This window comes from Colletes gigas, unplaced genomic scaffold (assembly GCF_013123115.1).
Source record: "Colletes gigas isolate AHSC1104 unplaced genomic scaffold, ASM1312311v1 Colletes_gigas_Sc00034, whole genome shotgun sequence".
NCBI classification, from domain to species: domain Eukaryota; kingdom Metazoa; phylum Arthropoda; class Insecta; order Hymenoptera; family Colletidae; genus Colletes; species Colletes gigas.
The window spans coordinates 936,384-950,812 of NW_025106663.1; the positions used below are offsets into that span (position 1 = coordinate 936,384).

The 14,429-nt window shown below is 39.1% G+C and overlaps 3 protein-coding genes across 3 annotated transcripts in view; 2 read left to right on the forward strand and 1 right to left on the reverse strand.

The window, feature by feature from the left end:
* The window catches only part of LOC122402287, a 684,713-nt gene that overhangs the window by 619,995 nt on the left and 50,289 nt on the right, over positions 1 to 14,429 (forward strand). The window lies entirely within an intron of this gene.
* LOC122402200 (dTTP/UTP pyrophosphatase) lies at positions 128 to 1,158 on the reverse strand. The gene is made up of 4 exons (XM_043404800.1): positions 930 to 1,158; positions 555 to 796; positions 343 to 489; positions 128 to 266 (listed from the first exon to the last, which is right to left on the reverse strand). Exons 1-4 carry the CDS (start codon positions 1,017 to 1,019, stop codon positions 128 to 130), a joined length of 618 nt encoding a protein of 205 aa, XP_043260735.1. The 5' UTR covers positions 1,020 to 1,158.
* Positions 8,066 to 12,499, forward strand: LOC122402310 (endocuticle structural glycoprotein SgAbd-1-like). Its single transcript, XM_043404997.1, has 4 exons — positions 8,066 to 8,182; positions 10,932 to 11,065; positions 11,623 to 11,900; positions 12,211 to 12,499. Exons 1-4 carry the CDS (start codon positions 8,168 to 8,170, stop codon positions 12,213 to 12,215), a joined length of 432 nt encoding a protein of 143 aa, XP_043260932.1. The 5' UTR covers positions 8,066 to 8,167; the 3' UTR covers positions 12,216 to 12,499.

Genomic DNA, 14,429 nt, shown 5'->3' on the forward strand with positions numbered 1-14,429 from the left:
TTTAAATGCGATTATGGTATTGTAAAAATTGTAAAAAATATTTTAGGTATTGGGGAAATTCGAGGAGAGGGAATTCAAATTATATGGATCGTTTTTGTTATAAATATTTATTACATTTATTACATCATTATTTATTAGAGAAAAGTTCGTTTAATCGTTTTGTCATCGAATACAGAGGTATACCCATTACGGTATAAAAATCACCATTGATTTTCTCAACTAGACAGCCACCTAACCCTTGCACACCATATCCTCCAGCTTTATCCCTATAACCAAATTTTAATTTTTAATTTTACGCAATAGAAATGGTTGTGTATGAAAGGAAAAGGGATTTACTCTTACAAAGGTTCTCCTGTTTGTATGTATGTCTCTATTTGTTCTTTGGATATGTCTCCAAACTTTACTATTGCAGAGTCATAAAAGTTTACCTCCGCCTTTGGTGTTTTCAAACACACTCCCGTGTAAACTATATGTTCTTTATTCGCTAAACTAAAATATGATGCATCTGTATAGCTTGTAAATGCAGTGGTATCATTCGTGCATAATCATTTTACCTCGTCAACATTTCAAATGCATGCGACTCGTTCTTTGGTTTGCCATAAATGATATCACCCATTGTGACCATAGTATCAGCACCAATTATCAAAGAAGGCTGGACAGGATCTCCTGATAATCTGTCGTATACTTCTTGTACTTTATACTTTGCTAAATCTTGGACGTATTCCCCATAATTTTTATACGCAGAACTGTTCAAGTTCTCATCGTACTCCGAAGGTACTACCTCCGCATTAATACCCTGTGTTATTATAGTAAAACCTGCATGTTACTGGCATACAGTGTATAATTGCAAACATAATTATAGTTATTTTTTAAAATTTATTTCAACAATTTACGACAATTTATGTTTGACATTATAAACTAGAAATTACCAATTGTTTTATTATTTTGTATCGTCTGGGAGACCCACTGGCTAAAACAACTCTGTTTGTTGTTAAAGCTTGCACTGTTTGCTGTAACATCACCCTTTTTATTTTCTCTAACGAATCAATTGAATAATAAAGTTTCCTGCATAGATTTTGAATAGACCTGTAATTTGTTACTTTTGTTTCGTAGTTACACGCGAAATTAGTCTTTTAGAAACACGTGCAACGTAGACAGTTCGCGCAAAATTGTGTGCACCGTGTAACGATGAATTTGCTATAGCTTAAAGTAAAAGAGAGAAAGCAAGTGTGTGTCTTTCCTTCTCGCTCTGAATGGAACTAAAATTCGAATTATAAGCGTATCGCGTTATAGGTGAATTAAAAAAATAATGTAAAATAATTAATATTTAACACTTTACCGACCGGTAGCGGTTGATTAATCGGCTATCGGTCGGTAAGCGTTGGTCGGTAAAACAGTTGATTAATAGGCTGTTAGCCGGTAAAACAGTCGATTAATAGGCTATCGGTCGGTAAAGTGTTAAAAAGCTTGTATTATAGATATAGAATTTTGTAATTATTTTAGAGTCAGGGCACTTTAAAACTAATATTAATTATTAATTAATAATATTCTTTAAAATAATTTAAAAAATAATTTTTTTTTTTTCTTTTTATCGTTTGGTATTTTGTGTACATTCTGAAGTAAATGCATATGTGAGTTGAGGCCGACAGCTATTATAATTTTGTTCATAATGCGTACAAAATTTGCAAACAAAACGTCGCGTTGCCTCAGTCGTGGACGGAATTTCTAAAAAGAAACCCCACGCGTAATGAACGTCGTCCATGGTGTACTCGTTAAAAGGTTTGAAACGCGATTAGACAAACACTTTGTCGAGGGCGGGCGTGTAAAAGGGGGATGGGTACACGTGTTTAGCGCTGCTTAAAAATATTAGAGCGGGAAGAACTATTTTCTAGGCACAGAAAGACTCTAATACATCGTAATCGGTAAATTACGTAAATGCCGCATGCCATGAACGAACCTAAAGGTCAGTCAGTCCGAGGTCTTACATAATCGCAAGGCGAAAGGTTGACCCATCTTTACGCCGCAGTCTTCTTAGCTGAACAAAGATTTCGCGGTATTTTTTTCGTCATACTTTGCATTGTTTCGACGGCGCAACGCTCGTAACCGTTTAATTAATTAATTCGGAACGATTCGTCGTTGAGTGCTCGCCACGTCTTATCAGAGTTTCATTTCTTTTAAGTCACGATCATAAAGCTATCCCGATAACGTTCCGTAAAAGTCGTCTTCGCTTTAAAAACAAAAGTGAAAACTTTCGTTTATCGTACGACATTTCCGCAATTTTAGAATGTTTACATTGAAAACGTATTATTACATTAGGAGAAACGTTATATTAGAGCAGAGGAAGTCCCGGTTTCTTATATTTATGTTGTTGAATTATGTTTGAACGAAGTTTATGTTGACAATTCCGTCCTAAATCAACTCGCTAGAAACAAGGTAAGATAATGAGGTTACGTAAATTGATGGGTTCGCTATTCACGGTCTTTAGGGTCTATTAATTGTTGTTGGTCGACGGGGGCGATCCATTTGCACGAATTGCACATTGGAAATTGTGTTGGAAAATGAACTATAACCGTGGATAGATACAGGAGTCGTTATCGCGACGTTTGCTTATGATAAAATGTGTATCACGTGTATTTAGTTGCAAATAAAAATGTAAATTACACGGAATTCTTGAAACAACGCTATCTGAAGATCTACATAATCAGAGGCTGTGACAAGCAGGATATTAAAAACCAGTTATTAAAGGGTATTCATAAACAGCATGCCAAGATAAACGCGGATGATGTATGCTATTGTTATTTCATGCCTTTGCTTTTTTACGGAATCGCCGATTCACGGAAATAGTAATTTTCTGAGATCAGAAAGCGATCTCCGCCAAGGCAGGAAATTTATTCTGTGGTTTATGCAAATACAAGGTACAATATACGTCAGATCATACGTAAACCTGCGTATACCTTTGAATGGCTTGTTTTTTATCTTTTTCTGGACCAATAAAATGTGTATTCCCAAACGTTCAATGACTCGATATACGTGTTTGTCTTTCTTTCAATTTTTATATCTCATGTGCAATCCTAATTGATAAAGTCATTATTTAATTATTTATTTACGTAAGCTAATTAAAATTCTTTGATCCACTTTATTTAATCTGTTAGAATTAAAGCATAAAAATGAAAGAAATGCGATTAGATAATCCATTTGCTTGGTGTAATAGTTTCGAACAGCGAATGAAATAGTTCTTCGGTTCTTCCGTGCCTTTGGAACAAGAAGTTATTCGTTGCTGACGAATTAAAAGCCATTCGATGTTCGCTGTCCGGTTAAAATTGTGGGGAACACAGCCGGGAGGTGTAATCAAGGCTAACCGGGGTGGTACAATTAATTATTACAATTCCAATTAATGGGGATAAGAAAACGCCATCGTCGCTCATCGCGCTTATGAAATCGACGATCGAAAAAAAAGAAAGTCGGATAGACCTGGCTCCTCTTCCAGTTCGGTGAATTTACAGGTTCTGTTATCTAGTCCAAAAGACAAGTGAAATTACCAGTACATGCGTGTGTAATTTCTATGTCCACGCATTTACGCGAAATGTTGCGTGGGCATAAAAGAAACCCACCGATACGAGTGACCAAACGCGTTGAGTAATTACGAGGATGTTGCACTGCGCATCTGCAACGGACATTGCGTAACAATATTATATATTGAGTGTTAAAACGTTCTTAATCACGATACGAAATTAATGCGTAGTCGCATCACGCCGGTACATCGAGTTCTTTTTCGCTGAAAAAAAATAAGACGTAGGAGTGTTGCGACACTCGCGGGCCGTTTTCAGTTCCCCTTTTAATCTTTTCGCGAAAGTTCTTTTTATCGTTCTCTTTATTCGAGATCCTTCCACTGGCAATTTCATTTCCTAGTTTCGATTAAACGACGCTGGATGGCAATTAGGCGTATTGTAAATTGTAAGGTCGATGTTTAGAATCTTTGTCTTGAAAATCTGGGTTCGTCGACCTGGGCGCATCGAAAGGTCTCGAAATGTGTCTCCTTAATCCCGGATTGTAAGTTAATACCGCTCCTTTACGCGCCCGTGGGTTTCTCTTTCGGCCATTTTGCAACGCGCGGGAATTTGCAATGATTCAGTTGGACGGTCGGGTAGTCGTGAAAATTCGCGTCGCGGCGTCCTTTAAGGCGTCATAAAGCGAAACCAGGTAAAATCTCGAGGCGCGGGTAATCGCCAGGCTATCGTTATTAAATGCGATTACGCAACACGAAAAGCTGCTTCAAAGGACGCGCATTATGAGACCGGCACGTAGTCGTTTCTATGGGGGGGGGCTACGTCATGCCACGAAAGCGACTTGCGTTTAGCATTACGGATAATACGATCGCGATCAGGGGCGTTATTCGAACGGAACTCGATCCCGGAACAACCAGATCTGTCCTTTATCCGATCGAGGACGATCTCTTCCTCTGGTCGCTAAATACATTTACGATACGCCTGTTGGGAAGATAAGTTCGCGAATAGCTGACACACCTTCCGACGAGTAGTTTTCTGACCTTTTCGTTGTCGCTAAAAAGAAAGAAGCTTGTCCGACGGATCTTCGATCCAAAGTGACGGTCGATCGCTGTCGAGGACTGAAAACTCTGACATTTCAATCTTCGACGAGATACACCGGCTGTTTACCATCCTTCTTTCTATTTACCGTTTCGACGAGGAAAGAAACGTGGAAAATGCTCGATTCTCTGTGAACTTGTTACGTTCGTTAAAAGACTGAATATTCTATGGTGTTACGGACGTCGCGTCACATGAATGACACGATGTAAATGTCGGTATATGGCCGTGGAATCCCGCGAGAAAGGCTGGCTAAAGATTAATAACGAATCAGGAGTCTCCAGCCGGTATTAATGCCACGGACGAGTTTCGTCGAAAACTTTTGCACCACCTTACGATATTCGGCTGATGAATCGGCTTGGCCGTATATTTAATGGGTGCACTCGATCCAGTATTACGCAATGGGGAACTCGTTCAATGTTTGGCCAAGAATCGAGCATGCAAAGTATAAAACACGTCACGTGTTTCGATATTGATAATAGAATTCACAAAATTCGTACAAACGACGATATATCGATGTAACTAACACACATTCGCGCGGGCGTTTCGATAATTAAGTCACGCGTGGGACTATTAATTTTCATTAGTGACGAACAATATGTGTTTCGCGTTTGTCGGTGGAAACGGGGGGGGGCTAATAAAAATCAGTTACATCGTTTTTACGTCGGATTCGTTTTAAAGAACGACTCACCGTTTTCATGACTGCATCGATGAATCATAACGCGCTCGATCACGTAACGAGAAACCAGAGAATCGTAGAGATTACTTGTACTATCCAAGGCTGAACTCAGAAATGAAAATATCGAAATTTCTAGCTACGTCGATAACGCGAGGACTTTGATCCAAGATCGATAGTTTTCTGCGCGGTTTATAGTTTTCCATCGAGTCAATCGTTGATGTTTACGCAACTTTACGTTCTGATCTTTTTCTACGAGCAATTACCACGCGATACGTGCAAAATTCCGCGTGGTATCGTCTCGCGGTGAGTTTTCGCGGTCAGTGAAATTGGCGAGGTATGAAAATTGTTTCGCGAATCCATGAAAATTACATTCCCTGATGCATTATCGCCGATTGGACGTTGGCGCGGCAAATGTCAGGGTTAAATAGAAGATTGATGTATCAGAACGCTGATATTCCAATATCGTAACATGTGTAATTTACCTAAATTTGCGTCAGGTTCGATTTGGACGACGTCGAACGCTTTGTGTTTCACAGAGGACTTTCGATACCGCGTAATCGAAACGCTAACGCCGTAAATAGAAAAAGCAATAGTTAAATGTCAAACCATGCTTGACCAAAGTATTTTATAATATACTCATAAATATTATAATTGTTATTCTAGGAGAGTGTAAACATCCCGTGTTGCAACAGTCGGGCAAAGTTGCGAGTGAAACTTTTCTAAGAAACGGTAAATAACGAAGATGCGATTAAACAAACAGTTTTACAACGAACCGAAATGTTTCGATGTTGGTGCAACGGGTGAATGCAACGTTAACAAATGAGACTCGCGGAGCCGTGCGTGAAGAAGCTATTCAAGGAAATCATTACAATCGAATCGTTCTATACAATCGTACATGACCTAGACACTGGAACCCTTTACGCAGCGCAGCGTTCGATCGTAGTGTGTTTTGTTCGATTTTGTAAAAATTCTGAGCAAATATCCGGTAGAACCTTGCACGAAGCATCAATTATCTTCTCGCTTCGCCTTCGTTCGTTCCATCTTCGTTGCACGTTCCTCTCATTCCCACTCGCGACTCTAGCAAACAAATTAAAACGTTATTTATACTTTGTCTCCAATTTCTACTTCGTTTTCGTTGCTTATTGGCCCGGAATAACGATGCTAATTCCATTTTTTAATATCCATTTATATCTTAGACTGTTTGCACACCATACACTGTGGATAAACGTGTAAAGGGTATAGCCGAATAAGGGGGTCAAATGTGCCCTTGAACCAAATTTGTCATACGAAGGGTAGTTATTGGGAAAACTCGGATTAGCGAATTTGTGCCTATTTCCCCTATTTAATCGAGTATGAAAATTATGAAAAAAATCTGGTGCATTGCGACTATTGAGATACGTGTTTGAGAATTTTTTCCAATTTTTCCATTCCAAATCCTAGGCGTGAAAAATTGAAAACCCAAAAAAACACAGAAAAATACGGACTTCGTATTGAAGCTTTCGAGACACTAGATTTATATAATTACTGTTAATGCGTATCGTCATTGGCTATCTCCCTGAATTTTTTCAGATTTTTTGGCAGGGTGCGCCGTAGTAGCAAAAATCAAAAACCGATTTTTTCGACGTTTTTAAATACCGCTCTAGTGTATTTGCTTAAATACCCCACTGTTTAATTATGAAAAAAATCTGGCGCATTGTGGTTATTGAGATACGTGTTTGAGAATTTTTTCCGATTTTTCGATTTCAAATCCTAGGTGTGAAAAATTAAAAACGCAAAAAAACGCAGAAAAATACCGATTTCGTATTGAAGCTTTCGAGACACTAGATTTATATAATTACTGTAAATGCATATTGTCATTGGTTATGTCCCTGAATTTTTTCAGATTTTTTGGCAGGGTGCGCCGTAGTAGGAAAAATGAAAAACCGATTTTTGTCGGCGTTTTTCGCGTGAAAAAGCAACTTATACTTTGAATTTTTGTATTCCCTTTAATAGATAACTATATTCTGTGGTTTTAAACATTTCCATGTTGAGTAAAACAGTGTATACAGTGAACTAAAATGAGCATAAAGTTGTAACAAGCAATACCAGAGGGAGGAAATAACACATTATTTATATTAATAAAATCTTAAATAAAATAAAATAAAATATAATATAAAATATTAATAAATAAATTAATTTTTAATTCCAGGCAAATATTTTATAATTCAATTATTTTAAAATCAGAGACGAAGCTTCGATAACGAATATTAAAATTAATGTTTGGTTTAATGATTTCATTTTGACGCTTGTCGAATTTCTCAAAAATTGTATCGTAACGTGTGTTATAAAAATTAATAATTGCACGAGTATATGTGCAAATTAAAATCATTACGTTCTATATTCATCCTCGTTGCGGACAAGTTGGATTTTTTTCAATTTTAAATATTTAAAAAATGAGATAAGAAATGGTTTGAGTGTGGATCGATTAAAACTCACAGTTGTTGCAGAGTATGAATCTTTCTGCTCATAAAATATGCTTCCCCATTTGGGATATTATTAATTGAAGGTATAATGAGTGATCCACCCACACTGTAGCGATTTTGTGGAAACGTGGGAATATTCGTGGGTCCTCGAGCTGCCGAAAAATGAACGGTCGTGGAGAGCCGACGTCCGTTTCCCGTGTCGCGATGAAAATCCCGCGACGCTCATGCTCGTTCGAGCGCATTTTTCCGAAGATGCACTGGTCAGAAGAAGTGCATTGTGAAGAGGGCAGGGATGACCCCTTTCACTGTACCACGTTGCTACGGTCGTGTATATAAAGAGCCGAAGCATCTGACGAAGAAGCACAAGTATCAACCCATCTGCATCCTAACCGCTTCATCGTCGGTGTCCGTGTGACAGAGAGATTATGTTCACTATCAAGGTAGGTACTCAGTCCGTAAGACACGCGGGAGTAGCCATCGAGACTCGGTTTTCATCGTAGTGGCAAACGTGAATTATCCACGGTGTTAGCTGTCTTAGGGGGGACCATTTGATTTACGCGGTTATGGGGGAGCAATTCGCGTGTGCCTTTTCCAAGATCTACGGTGTTCCAGGGAGATCGATCGAATCACCAAAATGGAACCTCTCGGGGGCCCTAAAATTATTTTTACGCAAATTTTGCAACGTGTTTTGGTCCGGTAGATCGTTTAAAAAAATTGTTGTTCCACCTAAGAGTAGCTTTTGTGTAAAATATTTTCCGATAATCGACGATCGCTGAAACGTGTTTCACTTTCATTATTTTATAATGATTAAGTAAATTCAGAATCACCTGGATAAACTTTGAACGTTTCGAGACGATCGTTAATTGCTACGACAAATTTGTTAACGTGTAATTGTCGAGGAGTGTTGTATCGGCGCGAAAGCACGGATGATAACATTGACAGACGTCGCAATCCTTTCGCCATAAACGCGCAGCTTTTAAATTACGAATGACTTGCATCAGGATAATTCTACAACCGATTACCTGCGCGTAGAAATTTCGTTATTACCGTTATGTCACTCGTTGGTTGGATACTCGTTATGACATTCCGGTTTTGTCCAGGACGCGTCCTCCTCCGTTCAGTCGCTCGAGGAAATTTTCTCTTTCTCGAACAGAATAAAAAGGAAAAAAAGGTAGAAAATTCGTAGGTAAGGGCGCGACGATAGCATTGTTCTTCTCTATCCTCTGATCCTCCTCGAGGCGTTCGAAGATCTTCGTTAGCGATGTTGCGTACGATCAAAATCAATGGAACACAGAACGGGCGTGAAATTAAGAATAGAATTATCATGACAATTATCCGATTGCGTCACGAGCCGTGTCGACACCTTTTTCTTCGAGGTAGGACAATCGCGAAGGAATAAAGCGTGACACCGATGTTGGATCCTAAGTGCTTTTCTACGCACACGCGCCTCTGCCATTCTGGATTCCGATCGCGACATCTTTCGCATCTTTTCGATTGTTCGAACAAGATAAACGAACAAATTTAAATAGAAAATTAAATGTTTTCAACCCCTTGAATACGTCGATGACTTGCTCACTTTAGATTTTAGACGTTGAATCTTTCTTCTTGGTTTTTTAATTCTTTTCTCGATCGAGGAATTAATCGAACAGTTCGGATCTTGTATTTATTTTTTCCGCGATCGATATGTATACCAATTGATTTTTTCCCAGTTTCAATGCCGCAAACTCGTTCTTCCGCGTTGTCGAAGTAGCGCGCAATTGCATATCGTTGCAACGGAAAAAGAGTATGAATTTGCAACGAAGAATTGCGTGGTTCTCGTTTGAAAAAGAATCTTCACAACTGGCTTTGTACATATACTTTCGAATCGTATATGCAAATTGAACTTCTTAATAAAATTGAAAGAAAAGAAGAAGTTTCGAGCGTGGGCGGTGAAAAATGAAAAGATCGACGAATGGACCGAAGTCGGGTTGCCTCGTGATCGTTTGACATTATGAATGGAAGAAGCGTCTGGTTGTCTCTCGTTCTTTCATAATCCGTCTTATTATACGTTATGAAGAACAGGTGGACGTAGCGTCATTACCAGAACAGCATTCCTCTTCAGTTTCGTGCAACGCTTGCGAAACATTTCGTGCTTGCTCGTCGTTTTCTTGATATATTCTTAATAATTCTCGAGATTTCTCTGTCGATATCTCTATCCCCATTTTGCAATAATCTTTTTACGTTTATCCGTTAAGTTGGTAGAGTGAAAAAGTATCTGATAGCCCATGGGGGGGCCTTCCTTGTTCTCTTCCGCCCGACACTCGGCCTTCTGCGCCTCTCATTGTTCGAGTACACGACACGTAGGAAGCGATCGCTTGTTCCAGCTCGGTCATACGGTCAAGGAGAGGCGAAATATCGATTACGTTGCTACGAGAATGAAATCCTGTCCCGGATAAGGTTCCATTGACGACGTCGAACGCGATCGGTAATTAGAAACGCCGCGATCCACCGGGCAGGATTACAGCTCGCCATTTGCAATCCTATCTTTCGTCACTTGCAGACGATTTTCGAACAAAATTGATAATCCATCAAACTCGACCAACTAATAATAAAGTAATCTCGTATAAAAAAAAAGTAACATCAAGTGCCTGAAACTAGAAGACTCGTGAGCTAGATAGACGAGAATTTGCTTTTGTTTTGATATTTTCGCGAAGAATCTTCAGGCGAGGATGAGAAGCGATCGGGATGACATTTAGGGTGGCGAGGAAGATGATTCGCGGCTGATGGGGGTTCTTGAATGAAATTACACGTTTCACGGGCGCATTACACTGTACCACTTTCGTCCTGCCATTACGCCGTATTTCATAATGTCATTTGCGACTGACGTAACCGCGTCGTGCAGCCTCTAGGCATTATCATCTTCGCTTGCCCTTTGCAGCCACACAAAGCCACGCCACCGCGTTACTTTCACCAATTCTATGAATATTTGAACGAAAGGTTTTGCAAACGGCGCTAGGGGATCGGCATCCCATTGTCCACGGATTTCCCATGCGCTACCTCTCTTACCAAGTCACGAGGGAAAGAGCAACTCAAAAAAACTCGCGTTCCAATTAAGGCTTAATTGACACCCCTCGTGCTTCGTTTTCGATGCCCTTTCGTCGAACCTTTCGATTATACCAGCGATTCTAAGTAACGAAAAATATGTTTCAGGTGTTGGTGGCGGTCGTACTTTGTACGACAGGGACATTAGGGGCACCTCAACGACCCAGTGGCGGGGCTGACAAAGATGCGGTGATCACGTCCCAGCAGCTCGAAGTAAACTTCGATGGCAATTACGTCAATAAGTAAGTGCTCAACAGAACGAGGAACGATTTCTCTGAAACTGTCGGCCAGTCTCAACGCGATTTTTCTATCGTTCTTGATGGATGCGTCGGATCAAAGCGTAAGAGAAGCATCGCGGGACGCGGTTTTAATTTATAGTTCTCCGAAAAACGGGTCAAACGTTTCCGAATGAAAAATGTCTGCTCGTTCCTGGAAGTTTGCAACGTAAACTTGGGACAAACGTTTTTAAATGGTTCGACGTACAGTTTGTCGCGCGGCAAGTTGCGGGGAGATAGCTTTAACGAGGTAGCGGGCAAAGTAATTACACAAGGTGAAAACAATGGGCAGGGGATAACAGGTATTCGTTCCCAATGGCAACTGTCGCCCACTGCAATCTCTGTTCTGCATAACTGCATTGTTATTCGCTGGCAGGAGCGTTAGCTACCGTGTTTAAATGTTTATTCTTTCAATTACGCTGCCCTTTCTTCTCCATCGAGTCGACAGAAGTGATTACTTCGTACCATTTCGCTTTGCGATGATTTTGTCGTTGGATTCGGGACTCAGTTGCGTTGTTGTTTAGCTTCGAGACGAGCAACGGGATCAGCCACCAAGAATCAGGCCAGCCTAAGCAAGTGGACAACGAGACCCCGGTGGTCTCGCAGGGTTCGGATTCTTACACGGCGCCGGATGGCCAACAAGTCAGCATCACGTACATAGCCGACGAGAATGGCTTCCAAGTGCAAGGATCTCACATCCCCACGGCACCGCCGATACCACCAGAGATCCAAAGGGCGCTCGAGTGGAACGCGGCTCATCCCGAGGAGGACGACGGCGGTCAACCACGACCACCTGGCCGAGGTTTGATCCTCAGAACATCCCCCTAAACCCCATACTTTACTTTACTTTACATTACGCTTCCTAGAGTTCACAATTATCTTCTCAGAACTCCCCAATTAAAACAATCCAAGGTACTTCAATCTACTTAGAATTTCCAACACTTGGGAGTCTTGAATTAAGTTTCTCAGAGGCGATGGAACAAAAGTAGATTATCGTATCGCGGTTTAGAGTAATTATTTTGAGAATGTTAGGTGTTAACGTAAGTTAGAGCGTGATAATGAACGCGAAAGCGTTGTTCGGTAATTAACAGGATTCTCTTTCCATTCGGCAGGTTAATCAGCCCAACTATACCTCAAACGTGACCTGATTTCGAGCCAGCCATGGACAGAACCGACCCCGAGCCTCCGATGCAACCATAAAAATAAATATAGCGTGGTATATTAATCTAGGATTATACGTAACAGAAAAAAAAATATGGCGCGAGCCGATCCGGTGTATATTAACTATATACTTCGAGATTCTTTATCATACCTTGTATAGAAGAAAGTAATGCGCACTGTTCAGCAGCTTACGACAGGATCGTGCCGATGCGTGCACGCTGCTTTCACACGTAAAACGCGTAAAAAAATAAACGACGCCGTCGCAGTTGCGTGGATGCGTATCGAGCGTCGATAGTATATATAATACGTATACTTTAACTTGTGATTTTTGTATATAAATAAAAGCGTTTTGCCGATGAATTTCTTTACTTTTACATTGTTTGACAGCAGTGAACCTTCTTCTCCTATGGACAATCAGTTATGGACACTCGAAATCAACACTTGTGTTTCCTAATTAATAACTATATGGAACTAGAAGCTATTGTAAATTCTTACCAACGTTTTTCTAATTTTTAATAAATTTCCTTCACGCTCTATGAGAATGTTGTTCAATACTTTTCTATAGGTACCTATGAGTTCTACTTTCCCTAAAAATTCCATTGAAATATATTCACTATTGTAGGAGTTATGGTCGTTTGAAAATTGCACCATTTTTCATGGGGTTTTTTTAACTTTACGGGGTCAAGATTCAACTTTTCGAACATTCTTAGAATTTCTACGTATTCTTCGCTAAAATATGCGTTGTTTGCGTTTTGAATCATTATAGTCATGATCAGACATTATATTTTCAGTAATGAATTTTTTTTTCGAAAGTGGCTAGGATTTCGGGGGTATGTCTATTCACCAAAAAATATTGTAATTGACCCCAGAACTTAGAAATAATTTTTTTAGATCGATTTGAAATTTTTTAATTTCACCGAAAAATTACATACCTTCTACAATTTTTTTCTTGAAAGTGGGTAGGATTTCGGGGGCATGTCTGTTCACCAAAAGTGATTGTACTTGACCCCTGCAACCGAGAATAATTTTTCCAAAACGATTTGAAATTTTTTTTTCCGTCGAAAAATTTGACACCTTCTCGAATTTTTTTCTAGAGAACGGGTAGGATTTCGAGGGTATGTGTATTGACCAAAAATGATTGTACTTTACCCTAGAACCTAGAAATAATTTTTCCAAAACAATTTGAAATTTTTTTTTCCGTCGAAAAATTTGACACATTCTCGAATTTTTTTCTAGAAAACGGGTAGGATTTCGAGGGTATGTGTATTGACCAAAAATGATTGTAATCGACCCCCGCAACGGAAAATAATTTTTTTAGAACGATTTGAAAATTTTTAATTTTGTCGAAATTTGCCTAACTTTTGGAATTTTTTTCTCGAAAGTGCGTAGAATTTCGAGGTTATGTCTATTGACCAAACATGATTGTAATCGACCCTTGCAACTGAAAATAATTTTTTTAGAACGATTTGAAAATTTTTAATTTTGTCGAAATTTGCCTAACTTTTGGAATTTTTTTCTCGAAAGTGCGTAGAATTTCGAGGTTATGTCTATTGACCAAAAATGATTGTAATCGACTCCTGCAACTGAAAATAATTTTTTTAGAACGTTTTGAAAATTTTTAATTTTGTCGAAATTTGCCTAACTTTTGGAATTTTTTTCTCGAAAGTGCGTAGAATTTCGAGGTTATGTCTATCGACCAAAAATAATTGTAATCGACTCCTGCAACTGATAATAATTTTTTTAGAACGATTTGAAAAATTTGTTTTTCGCCAAAAAATCTCAGCATACTCGAATTTTTTTCTCGAAAATGGTTTGGATTTCGAGGTTATGTCTATTGACAAAAAATGATTATCATCGACCCTTACAACTGAAAATAATTTTTTTAGAACGATTTGAAAATTTTTAATTTTGTCGAAATTTGCCTAACTTTTGGAATTTTTTTCTCGAAAGTGCGTAGAATTTCGAGGTTATGTCTATCGACCAAAAATAATTGTAATCGACTCCTGCAACTGATAATAATTTTTTTAGAACGATTTGAAAAATTTGTTTTTCGCCAAAAAATCTCAGCATACTCGAATTTTTTTCTCGAAAATGGTTTGGTTTTTACGGTTATGTCTATTGACAAAAAATGATTATCATCGACCCTTACAACTGAAAATAATTTTTTTAG

Coding starts and splice junctions, on each gene's coding strand:
- LOC122402200 (XM_043404800.1), bottom strand. CDS start 1,019: ATGTTACAGCAAACAGTGCAAGCTTTAACAACAAACAGAGTTGTTTTA. Junction 797..929: donor ACAAAATAATAAAACAATTG/GTAATTTCTAGT, acceptor ATAATAACACAG/GGTATTAATGCGGAGGTAGT. Junction 267..342: donor ATACAAACAGGAGAACCTTT/GTAAGAGTAAAT, acceptor ATTTGGTTATAG/GGATAAAGCTGGAGGATATG.
- LOC122402310 (XM_043404997.1), top strand. Junction 11,066..11,622: donor GATGGCAATTACGTCAATAA/GTAAGTGCTCAA, acceptor GTTGTTGTTTAG/CTTCGAGACGAGCAACGGGA.